Source organism: Podarcis vaucheri, assembly GCF_965113315.1.
Source record: "Podarcis vaucheri genome assembly, chromosome: 8".
In the NCBI taxonomy this organism is placed as follows: domain Eukaryota; kingdom Metazoa; phylum Chordata; class Lepidosauria; order Squamata; family Lacertidae; genus Podarcis; species Podarcis vaucheri.
Genome location: NC_138766.1, coordinates 57,093,313 through 57,106,509, shown reverse-complemented (window position 1 = coordinate 57,106,509; position 13,197 = coordinate 57,093,313). Strand labels below are relative to the sequence as shown.

Sequence of the window (13,197 nt, the reverse complement as noted above, 5' to 3'; positions counted from 1 at the left end):
TTGAGAGGTTAAGGTGCATAACAGCTGGTCATTGTGCACATTCACCAGGCCTTATGAACAACGTGCATGAAATCTGTCCAAGAAATTGTGTATATCACCTGATCTGTATACATGCTCTCCAACAGCTCTTGGTGAATGTGCATGTGTCAACTGAATTTTGTAGGTTATGCAACCATTATGAATAATCCTCAATAGGCTTTGGGTAATCTCAAGAAAGCCTTGGGGGGGGGTTGCATATGTCAACTGCATTTTGTACATTCTCCAAGCATCTTATCTAGTCAGTATGCACAGTCTCCAGGAAACATGCCCTTGTTTTCTACCTCTAGTCCAGAAGTGTGCAATCTGCACCACTTGGATTGCTTCTAACCTACTGCTTGACCTTGCCTGGGGCACAACAAACCCTCCCACTGATCAGCTGGGCAGTGAGAAGAATGGGGGAGGCTCCAGTACACCTGAAGCAGTCGAGCTTCATATTTCACCATAGTGAACAAGAGAGAGAGAAAAAACAAGTGCATGTTCTGGAGTGGAGCAGAGCTGGGGAACGTGATCCTCCAGTTGTTGTTGGGCTACAACTTCTAATATCCCTCCCCATTGACCATGCTGGCTGAGGCTGATGCCACAAGTTCTCTATCCCTGTTCTGGAAGTTGCACTTTTGAATTGGAGTGAGGTTTTCAATACCATTGCCTTCCCAAAGAAAGAAAAACTGGCCAAGCTAGTTGTTAGAAGAAGAAACAACCCAATCGTTTTCTCTCCCACTGGAACAGCACCAGCTTTGAGTCTTCTTGCTCCCATTCTCTGATGTAGTGCCACTTTGGAGCATTTGTGGAAAAATGAAACAGTAGCTTCGATCTGCTCAAGTGTTCACTACAGCACAAAAAAGGAGTCCAGAATATATGGGGGTGGAGGGAGAGCTGTCAAAGCTCAGGAGTGCAAGCAGTTTCCTGAAGAAAACCAAAATATACACAGAGCCACCACTGAAAAGGCCCTTTCTTGGGTACCTGCAGTTTCTCTCTCATCCAATGCAGGGATCATTAGGGAGGGCCTCATTTGCTGATCTAAGGTTTTTCACACTTTATTGGCTGCCCCTTTGGGGGATGATTTCACAAGTTTTTACTTAGACATTACTGAGGAAAAGCAAGAGGAAGAAGGAGGAATTCATGTTTTTGTCACACTCTGTTCCGCCTTGTAATTCCCATGATTTATTTAACAAGATTTATATAACACTTAATTTAGAAAGCCTCTAAATAGTTACATAATGTAATATATAATCATAAAAATACCAGCCATATCAACATACTTAAAAAATATGTAGGCATAACAAAATTATTAAAATACTGATGAAACCAACTGTTTTAAAAACAAATATAGAGATAATTTTTTTTAATGTATCTTTCATTTTTCAACAACAAATCTTATTGCTAGATTCTTAGTTATCTCCCATTTGGAATGTCAAAATGCTCACAAATACTTGTGGAAAGATGCTATGGTGTTTGAAATTCCTGCCTAGTACAAATGAATATGCAATAACATTATCAGCGTATTGTGATTGTCTTTCATGTTCAGTTTAGTGCAGACCATTCTAACCAGACTGACTCATATTGGGGAAAACATGTGCATTTTGTCAAGTTTTTCACAAAACTGTTTGAGAGTTGAAGTTGGAACAGAAAGTTATGGGCTAATAAAAACCAGCTTTCTTATCCCATTCACTTGTCCAGTCCTTTTCAAAGGAAAACCACCCATGCAGATAGAAGGTAGTTTAATATTCAGTTGGTGGAGCTCATGTTTCCAGGTTCTTCCAAATAAATACTTCTTACTCCTGAATAAAGGAGCTTGATATTTAATCTGGATGCAGGAATGTTCATGCTAATGTAAAAGTTCCATCACAAGAGGATTTAAACACTTCCTAGCAAAATGGGGGGTGGGGGGCATAGCTGTCAACTTTTCCCTTTTCTTGCGAGGAATCCTATTCGGAATAAGGGGATTTCCCTTTTAAAAAGGGAAACGTTGACAGCTATGGTGGGGGAAAATAACTGCATGGTTTCATTTCAACTTAGACCAGACTCAATTTAGCCTATGATCGATTCACCCTCCTTATAGCCACGTAAGCATTGAGATAATTACAGTCAGTTATCAATCATTATCATGCAAAGAATAGAGCTACCATACACGAAGTCAAGCCCATTAAGGAGTGTGTCTTAATATTAGGCATGACATACCTTCAGAAAAAGTTTCCAGATATCCTCATTGTGTAATTGTGTTGTCCAATTCTACCAAGTCAAATAAGACATTAATGATTTCTGATGGCTTCATAAAGCATGGTAAAAGCACAGCTCCTGTGTTACGCTGCTTCCCTGGAGAACGAGGGGCGGGGGTGGGGCTAAAATGATCCCCAAACTGCCTATTTTCTTCCTTCCTTTCCCAGTTTTTTGATTGGACCTTCTTGCTTCCTATGGCAAGGCAGTAAAGGAAAGGGAATAAACATATTATAGGAAGCAGCAAGGTAGGAGGGGAAAAGAGCTTGTTTTGAGCAAATAGAACCTTGCTCATAATCTACTGGGACTCCAAAAACAACGATACTAAAAGACCTTTCTTTCCTTTTGTACAAAATATTTCCTCCCCTTTTTTTTCTTTTCTTTTCTTTGACAATACTGGAATCTTCCCATGAGATTTTTCATATTAAACAAATCTTGCTTTCCCGATAAACACTTAGCTTTAGATTTTCTTCTTCTTCTTCTTTTCATTAACATGATCAGACAGTTCTCTAGAGATTGATGCTGAATTAACATCATCATCGCAGAAGCTGAGAGGGGAAAGCAGTTTAAGAATAAACTGGCCATAGACAACCTAAAGTCACACTGAAGCATGATCAAATAAAACAATAAAGGATGCCAGATTGTTGATGTTTCTATTGCCTGCTCTTGATGGGATTGCACTTGATAGGTATGTAAAAAGGTAAAGGGACCCCTGACTGTTAGGTCCAGTCGCGAATGACTCTGGGGTTGCGGTGCTCATCTCGCTCAATAGGGCGAGGGAGCCGGCGTTTGTCTGCAGACAGTTTCTGGGTCATGTGGCCAGCATGACTAAGCCACTTCTGGTGAACCAGAGCAGCGCACGGAAACGCCATTTACCTTCCCGCCTATTTATCTACTTGCACTTTGACGCGCTTTCAAACTGCTAGGTTGGCAGGAGCAGGGACAGAGCAACGGGAGTTCACCCCATCTCGGGGATTCGAACCGCCAACCTTCTGATCGGCAAGCCCTAGGCTCTGTGGTTTAGACCACAGCGCCACCTGTGTCCGTTGATAGGTATGTAGTTTATGGGTATTTCTGGATCCAATACTGTTGCTTGAGGCTCAGGTGGCCTTCCATTAGATTCAGCTGGATAGGGATAGCCTAACTTCTGTTGTCTATGCTCTGGTAACCTGTAAATGAGATTACTGCAACATGTTATATGTTTTGAAAGCTTCAGCTGGCGCAAAATTTGGCAACCAGGTTGCTCACTGGGCAAGATGGTTTGAGCATATTACACCGATCCTGGTCTGACTGCACTGGCTGCCAATTAGTGTCCAGGCCCAATTCAAATTCCTGGTTTTGACCGATAAAGCCTTAAATTGCTCAGGACCACAATGCCTCAAGGACCACCTCTCCCTTTATGAAGCAACCCAGACTCTGAGATTGTCATCTGAGGCCCTTCTTCATGTGTCTTCTTCACAAGAGGTCCAGAGGGTGGCAACATGAGAACGGGCCTTTTCTGCACTGGCTCCTTGCTTGTCAAATGCTCTCCCCAGGGGGGCTTCAGAGGCAGATCTATGGAAGCATGGCCAGTTCACCTGCACTGGGCACCAAGCCAAGAGGGCCCTGCAGGGCCACTGGAACAATGGCCTAGAACAAAAGGTGAGGGGAAAATAAATTTTGGTGTTGCACAGGGTGCTTCTGAAATTTTAAAGCCCAAAATCCGCCACCAGAGGCTTGCCTGGTGCCACCATTATATATCTTTAGACAGAAATGTTGTTAAATGGGATTGAGGGGAAATGGCAGCACAAGAATTGTGCTCTGTCTTCAGTTTTGCCAGAGAAGCCTAGCAGGACACTGGAAATGGCTGTTGCTTAGAGTCTTCACAGAATTTTGTACGAGGGAGTTAAAAAGAAACGAGGCTGGAAACAAGATGAGGCTTCACCAGATTAACAATACAAAAACTGAGCAAATAGGTTTTTTAAGCATGTCGATATCAAGGGGTTGGTGGAGGTTTTGTAATTTGTTCATTCATTTCCGATTAGGACTTGCCTGCTGTATTTTGATGAATTTTTAAGTATATTCTTCCATTGCCAAAATCTAGCCCCAAAGAACACGAAACACAAACATTAACATTACCAGTTTACATTATGGCATAGCATGTTCAAATGTTGTATTAAGATGTATATTGTGTTAGTTTAGTGCCATCAAGTGTCCAGAAATGAGAAAAGGCTCTGAATATTTCTTTGTAAAACACCATGCCTGTGGAGGCATTGATCTCTCAGCCTCCTTCCAACAGAAGCTGCAAGCTTGCCCTTATTCCCATGGACATCCCTGGTGACCCTGACGCCACATTGATTCTGGTCCTGCTATGACGCTAACTCATCCTCAGCTACTTTACCAGCCAATATCAGCATGTGTGCAAATAAATATTTTTCCACTGATGTAGTTTAACCAGCGTGTGGCTATGGAAACTTGTGTGCTTGTTTGTATGCCTCCACAAAACTGTACTGATCATGGGGAACAGGTGTAGCTCAGTGTCACTGCATGCAGATTGGCACATTGCAAAGGTTGCAAGGTTTTTAGCTGCGGCAATCAGTATAAGGTCCACTATTCAGGACCCTAAAGTGTGTTTTATATAATCGACTTTTTATTTCTGTTCTTTGTATATTGCATTGCTGTTTTGTTGCTATGGCTGATGGCTGACACAAATACTGTAAAGATTCATTCACTGCATGCAGGAGGTCACAGATTCAGTTCCCTGCACATACAGGCAGGACTGGGACAGAACTCTGCCCGAAATCCTGGAGAGACACACCCAAGTCAGCGTAATCAATAATGACCTACAGTAGATGAGGGATCTTCAACCTTTTCCAACCCAAACATGCATTTGGGAACCCATTTCTTCATTTTTTACCTTATCGTTGCATGGTGGAAGTGCTCCTGCTGCGACCCAAAGCTATTTATGCCTTTCAAGTGTTTTGGTTCCAATGGCTGCATCCAGTCAAAATGTAGCTCAGATGTTTGGGTGTCTTCAGCATGTACTACTTCACAACAATTCATTGTTTCCTCCATTGAAATGTTAGATAGCTAACATTATAAGGATAGCATATATATCTAGAAAAATCAGTATGTTATAGTGTGCTGTGCAGTTGCCATCTTAAGCATGGTTACTCAAAAACAAATTTTACCAACTCCCTTGTGATTGTGTTCAGGATTGTGGTCTTAGGCTGCAGTCCTGGGCAGACTTACCTGGGAGTAAATCTCATGGAATTTGCTTCCCAGTGAATGTATATGTGCACATGTGATTGCACTGTTAGTATAGCAAAACAAACCAAAACATCACTTTAAAATGGTTACAGTCTGGATTTGTCTTGTGGTCTTGTTCCAACGAGACATTTGGTTTTCACCAATGCTTCCCTTTTGAAAGTGATTCCATGCAGAACCACACATGGAAATCTTCTTCAAAGATTGGTCATTCACATAACTTTTTAATCAGCAGAGTCTTGTGGCGTCTTCAGGGCCGTCTTTAGCATATAGGCTGCCGGGGTGCAAAGATCTGCCCAGCGCCCCCAAATTTAGTTTTACCCCCCAAATAAACTTTTATTATGCTTATGCCACTATTATCATTTGATAAATAGTGCTCGTGCCTGCACAGCTCCAAAAGGAGGGGGTTTGTTTGTTTGTTTGTTTAAAACCAGCTTTTCTAAAGAAGACATAGAACACATTGGGAGTTGGTATAAAGACTCCACTTTACGGTTGTAGGGAGGTGCCTGAAAGATGGGACAAGCGGGCATTGTGCGCATGCGTGGGAGAGCCATCTCAGGCAGCCTTTCAGTGGCAGGCAGTCAGAGCGAGATCAGTCACGTCAAAGGTGCCTCTGACCCCGCTGCCACATAGCAGCTCAATACAATACGCTTAGGCTGCTTCAGCAGTGGGCACCTGTCACCCCCCAAAATTTGGCACCCGGGTGCCCCACACCCCTTGCACCCCCAGGTAAAGATGGCCCTGGGCATCTTAGACTAAAAATAAATTATGGCATCTTCTTACATTCATAAGATTGTTTAACATGTGATTCCTCCATCACCAAAGGTTAAAAAGGGAACTGAACTAAAGCCAACAGCAACCCATGATCTCATGGTAATGGATTATGACTGTAAAGAAAAACAAGTAATCTCTGTTTGCAAGGAGACATTTGTCTTCAATTAGCCACTAAGCTAACCAATTTTAATTGCTTAAGAGAACTTGTTTCTGCGGCAGTCAATCCTTAATGAAGTGCTTTTATTGAACTAACTTTCTAATTAACTAACTTCAAGATGAAGTACCTGCTCTGTGTTTAAGGACGTTATGTGTTGTAACCATACATGACCACAAGGAGGAGCTCTAAATCTGGGTTTTTCGTGTGTATTCAACATGCTAACATGTTTTCTTGTAACAGAAGTTATTCTACATTAAAAGCAAACCAACAAACCGTTGTTGGTTCAAAAGTATGGGTAGTTTAATTATGGTCCATGACTGCATGCAACCCACATACCATACTATAGAATAACAACTTTCCTTCTACCAGAGTAAATGATTTATGCTCTAGAACAGCGTTTTATGAGTTGTTGATGAAGAAACTAGAGGTCACATTTTCCTTCAGGCTGGTTTGTAGCCAGAGCTCTGGAAAAGACACCTGTCTGTGAACACACGCCTAGCACACAGGGCACCTGTGGCTCTCCGGATGTTGTTGGGCCCCAACCATTGGAAATGCAGTCGCACCACAGACTTGTGTATGGGCAAAATAAAAAAAAATTCCTTCCAGTAGCACCTTAAAGACCATGCACACGAAAGCTCATACCAAGAACTAACTTAGTTGGTCTTTAAGGTGCTACTGGAAGGAATTTTTTTTATTTTGACTATGGCAGACCAACACGGCTACCTATCTACTACTTGTGTATGGGCAGTATGACATCAGCCATTTTATTTTCAAGTCCTTTACGAACACCCGCTAGCCTGGAATTTCGGCTTTTCACAGCTGCAGCACATTGGGTCAGCAGCCTCCTTGCGCCATCCACTGCGACCCCGATACTCAGCCAGTGCCATTTCAGCACCTCATCAACCTGTATGCGAAACAGGTGTTCTTTTTTGCCCCGACGGGCCTCCCTTTGCGCTCGCAGGGTCACTCCCTGCCTCTCCCCAATTGCTCTGGAGAGCGCAGCGCTTGGGCCAGGGCGGAGGGGGAAGACGAGGGCGCAGCAGCGACAGCGTAACGCCGAGACACCTCCGGCCTCTCCCCACCGGAGGGCTCTGGGTTTCCGAGGGCCAAGAGGAAGCGCAACGCTGTGGCTGCCTTGAAATCCCCGCGCGCGGCCCAGGAGGCGGAGAGGCCCGCTACGGCCGAGAGAGGGCAGGCGACGCTTGGCAGCAGCCCAGCCCGAGCCGAGCGCCTGGGACGGCGGCCTCTGCAGTATAAATGGCCGGCGCTGGCGCTGCGCGGGCCCCTGGCGGTGAGCGCGCGGCGTGCGCGCTACAAAGGAGCTGCCCAGCGGAAGCGGCGCCGACTCGCCTCCATGGCCTTCATTCGGAAGCGGCGGCAGGAGCAGCAGCAGCTCTACTCCAAGGAGAGGTGCGTGAAGCGCCCCGGCGGGGCGAGCTTCCTCCCCCGGCCCGTTGTCAGGGAGCGGGGCCGCCCTTCGCAAGCCTGGAAGGGGGAAGCTCGGGGGGCGGCTCGGGCGTAATGCGCGCACCGGTCGGCTGCTCAGAAGCGCCTCGGAGTCCCAGTAAAGCTCAAGCCGGGCTGGCGAGGGTAGGACGCCTGCGACAAAAGAGCTACCTCGGTCCTTGCCCCGCGGTTAGGCCTCGCCCTCCCGGCCGCTCAGATGGGGGGCGACCAAGATGCGAGGGGGCGGCGAGGAGGGCTGCCTCCTTTGGGGCGAGCGAAAGCGGCCCGCTTGGCCAGAGCTGCGAGGGGCGCGTCGCGCCCGCTGGTCCTGCATCGCTGCGAAGGCGGCCCTGCGACGCGGAAGTCGAGCGGGGCTGCTTTTCTTGGGGCACCGCAGTGCCTGCTCACTGCCGGCTCGGCTCCGAGAGCTGCAAAGGATGCGCAAGGTGCGGCGAAAGCAAGGGGGGGGGGAGCGTTTGCAAGGGCATCGGATGGCGCGGCGTCTTTGGAATAGGCTTCCCTTCTCGCGCGCAAACCCCGGCCGCGTAAAATTCCGCCCACTCGCCTTCGCTTTTTTTCTGCTTACGAAAAAAGAGCAACTTTCTCACTTTCCATTTTTTTTGGACGGGTGTTCCAGGCGGTGCTATGAGTAGAAAGTGACAGGCCAATAAACTTTCGGTTGTATTTACTGGTGTAGCTTTTGAGTGTTTGTATTGCTCCAGGTGTGATCAATTTGTTCCCCGGCTTTAGTTTGTGCGGGACCTGACTTCCGTAACCGGGACTGTCATGCAAGGAATGTGAAGCATTTGAGCATGTGCAGAATGCATTTCCCCTCGTCACTGAGTAGCTGCTGCAACTTGTGTTATAAACTTAGGATCACGGCTCACAGGCAGGCATTTTGGGGGTGAGGGGCATGAGAGGATCGGATACATTTCCATAGCTGAAATATACAGTAGATTGAAACATTAGGCTTAGGACATTTAGTTGTATTGGATATTACCTTTTTCATAAGTGTGAAAATATTTGAGCCAATGCTTATCGGCTATTCTAGGACCTGACTGCACATACTGGCCAAAACATTGGCACTGATTGTACCCTCTCAACATTTCATGGATGAATAGAGGAAACAATTATTCCCATAGCCGAGAACTTGGGTAGGGCTTTGGTACCGTCTGGTAAGGTCAGGGAGATGGGTCCATAGTGTGCCCTAGTTGGAGAATGGAGAGTTAGATCCAGGCACAGGCCAGGCACAACTGGGCATTTAGGGTTCATGTTGTTGTTGTTTAGTCGTGTCCGACTCTTCGTGACCCCATAGACCAGAGCACACCAGGCACTCCTGTCTTCTTAGGGTTCATACATAGTGTCATTTAACGGGGATGGTAAACTTTCTGTACCTCCATTAATTCTCCATTCACCTCCAGATCACTGCCTTCCTGCACTTCCCGCACCCTCAGTCTGAGTTTTCTCATACCTGAGATACTATGACAAAAAAAAAAAAAAGAATCTTAGAATTGTAGAGCTGGAAGGGACCCCAAGGGTCATCACGTCCAACCCCCTGCAATGCAAGAATCCTGCCCACAGCCGTCCCTGGGTGGGCTTGAAGCACCAGCCTTCTAGTTAACAGCCAGGCACACCCCCTTCAACCCAGGAGGATAGGGCATTTTCTCTTGGATTTAAACCGTATTTTAGAATGATCTTATGTTTATCGTGTTAATATTTATATGCTATATTAATATTTAAAGTTTAGACTCTTGTGTTAATGTTTGTGAACCACCCACAGGGCATGGCTAATGGGCAATCAGTAGATAGCTAAATAAATGTCGGCTGACATGGTGGTGGGACCCTAAACAGGAGCACTCCATACTGCAACTCTTTGTTGCAGGTCCCGCTTGCATAATTGGCAGCATATGGTATAATGATAGAGGTTTGCAGCTGTTTGGAAGTTTAATGGGACTTCGAAATCTGCACGCAGTTGCAGTCTTAACTGTGTGTCTTTTTCACTATGCAACATTGTTCTGTTCCCAGCGCCTGGTATGTGATTCTGCCTGCAAGTACGTAAGTCCCACTAACTTCCATGGGCCTTATAAACATGCTTTGGTTATTTAAGATGCAAGGCTTCCAGAGCAGATAGTGTAATTCCAAGTCAGGCTTAATCTATGATATTTTTCTAAAGAAAATAATAATAAAAAAATGGTACAATGGAATAATTTATTCCCTTACCGCACTTTCTTCTTCTCCACTTTCTTTTTAAAAAGCAAGCTTAGTATGTTTCATACTTCTGTACAAACTTCAGGTTACCCCCAAAGTACGAACATATATCTTAGCTCCTTAACTGCAAACACATCCTCCATATTTGTATCTTGCATCATGCCTTACTGTATTTTCAATATGACTTTTTGGTTCCTGAAATTCATTTTGATTGTGCAGATAAAATATAGACTTCTACAAGGTATGTAGCTAGTGTGTGAAAATAGTCAAGATCTAAGGATCCTCAGGCGTGCACCTCCAGACGATGGAGACCCCAGGTGCCATCCTGGCGCCCAGGCATATTCACTTGGTTGCAAATGGCCGATAGGTGCAAAATACATCTGGCGCCTGGCGAATTTCAAACATTCCTTCTATGGTTCAGTGCTTAAGGTAAGAAGCACTGTGTGATGCAGTGGGCTATCAAGGATGGGATTTAGAAAGCCCCTTCTGTCCCAGGTGAAATTGGAACCATTGGAGCAAGTCCTGAGAAGGGCCATTCCTGAGAGACTCTTGTCTGAAACTCTGCAAAGCTACTGCTTAAAGTAAATGCTTAGGTAGATAAATCAATTGTCTGACTCTGTAATCAGCTTCCTAGGACCACATTTACTTCTTACTGACTACTTGAATAGACTGCTGCCTAAACTCTCTTCCATGAATCTATGCAGACTAAAAGGAAAATCTGTACTCTGGCTGAAGCCTGCATTTTCGTGTTTTGTTTGTGGGTAATCCCATAGTTGTACTAAAGGGGGATTTTTTCACTGCAGATTGCAGTTTGTAGCTTGGGCCTCACTGTTTGTGGTTTCCCCACCTACGCGGGGGAATGCCTTTGTGTGAAGACTCCAATACACCCTGCAATTCCTTTCTGAGCAATCATGCTGGAGGAGGCGACGGCACTGGTCACATGCAAATGTTTCACAGATGAAGTTTCTGATGCAAAAGCATCTCTGCATTCTTAGCGTTAACACAGAGGTCACCAGCTGCTCAACCTTAGAAGAAATATCACATGGGTATGAGACAGTGGAAATGGTTGAGGAAGAAAAGGATAGGTAGGCTGAAGCTAGAACATTATGAAAAGTAAGTTAGCTGTCTGCTTTGGGGGTGGGCTATCCTTTTATATGTGTTTAATTTTCTGCACCCAACTCCATAAGAAAACACTCTATGGGGTGGGGTGGGATTAAGGGTTAGTAGATCTCTTCTGGAAAGAGCCATAAGTTATTGACAGTTGTGGGTTTTTTAAATGAAAGTTTTTAGGACTGAAGAAAATTTCTTTCTCTTGAAATCTTACATATCTTAGAGTATAGAAAGTAAAATGCTCTGAGTAGAGTTTAATTGCATTTTCTGCAATGTATTTCAAGTGTTTGTTACATTTACGATCTTACAACAGCTCCCTGCATTACTATCTTCCTATTGCAAGGGTTGTGGGTTGCCTAAGGTCACCAAGTGCCTAAGATGGATTGGGCATTGGCACTGTCCGGCCAGCTGTATATCTTTCATACATATGCGACCTGCAGCAGCCTGTTGCATTGGGGCTAACCAGTTGTGCCCTTTTCCAGAAAGCTCCCTTCTATTCCCTACCATCCATCGTTTTTCATTTCCTCCCCTTTAATATGACCACTGAACATGCTTAACCCTCTTTATCATGTGTGTGTGTGTGTGTGTGTGTGTGTGTGTGTGTCCCTCCTTAGAAAAACCACTCCAACATATTTTTGTACTTCTTCAAACCTAGGGGTTCCCCAAACCACGGCATGTACCCTACTATTGTGTGGATGATGCCCACTCAGCGAATTAGTCCGCTCTCAGTACGTCCATAACCTAACCTATAATATCTAGTGAAGAACTTTCAAATCATAATCATCAAATAGAGAGCATGAGGCCATGCAGCAACATTTCAGACCTGTGTAAGAATCGTGCCCTTGGAAGTAATGGAGTCTGTGTAGCCACAAATGCCTAGAGGGCTGTCCTTTTAATTCTTACTTGGCAAGCTAAATCCGATATTTGAGATTTTCAGACGCCTTATATACACACTGTTAAAATGTATTTGTTTAGGTGGTTTTCTGTATTGCTTTATGCCCCAAAGAAGTCTGAATGTGGTTTACAGTATTATAAAACATGCCAAAAAAATACAACAACAAAAATTCCACATTTTGAAGCAGCATGGAACAATCAGATAAGATGCTCTTAAAACATAAAGATATACTAAAACAAAACAACAACAACAACAACAATAATTAATAATAACTGCCAGCAGACTTAAAGAAAGAAAGCAGAGACTACTATCCCTGCCCGTCCAATATGCAAGCCTGCCTTTTGTAAGTAGCAGTAGCAATCTCACTTCTGCTGTTGTTTTATATCCAGTTTAAACTCACAATAAAAGGTGGGGCAAAATTACACACTTCCCATCCCTGGTGCTCACTTGCATTCCCTAGAGAGCACTTACAGTCATTCTTCCCCCTGATAGTATCCTCAAAAACAACAGCAATCAAAGGTAGTGGAGGTGCTATAGCCCTTGGTGGAACCCAAAAGAGTTGACTTCATATTAATAAATATACAGCTTGTAGGTAAAGGTGCCTTGAGTTGCTTGCAGTGAGAGCATTTAATAAGCAATAGTAATAAGTATCACCTAGAAATGTGTTGGTATACAGTTTTTCGCATGTGAGCATGCACATACAGGTTCTACCCATGAAAGCTTATACCATAATAAGTCTATTAGTCTAGAATACTTTTTTTGTATTTGCTGTTTGCGGCTGTACACAGGGTTTTTTTTTAAATGATAATAGACTACCACACTTTCCCCTCTAAATCTCTTACATTATCACTAACGATAGATTATCGCTGCCAGATGGTGTAATTTGTGTTCTGTTTCCTGACAGATTAATCATAATATTTCAAGATCTGGTTGCTGGCGGAGTAAAGTTTTTATATTTGAGCAGGATGGACATTTGGCAACAGACTGCTTAAAAGAAACAACACCCAGTGTTCAGCACAAAGTGGTCAGCTGCTGAAACCCCATGAAACCCCTGATCTAGCTGCTTCCTTAATACTTCAAGTGCCAATGTATGGCAATTAAAGGATGA

The 13,197-nt window shown here is 44.4% G+C and overlaps 1 protein-coding gene across 4 annotated transcripts in view; it reads left to right on the top strand.

The window, feature by feature from the left end:
* Positions 1-7,692: 7,692 nt before the first annotated feature.
* Positions 7,693-13,197, top strand: part of NSMAF (neutral sphingomyelinase activation associated factor) — a 43,220-nt gene continuing 37,715 nt past the window's right edge. For 2 of the 4 annotated variants that reach the window (XM_082233775.1, XM_082233774.1), the window contains exon 1: positions 7,693-7,840. In XM_082233775.1, the coding sequence (XP_082089901.1) occupies positions 7,785-7,840 (56 nt within the window). In that variant the 5' untranslated portion in view covers positions 7,693-7,784. Of the gene's footprint in view, positions 7,841-7,936; positions 8,323-13,197 lie in introns of those variants that run through there. The other 2 variants (XM_082233773.1, XM_082233772.1) reach the window with 1 other exon arrangement.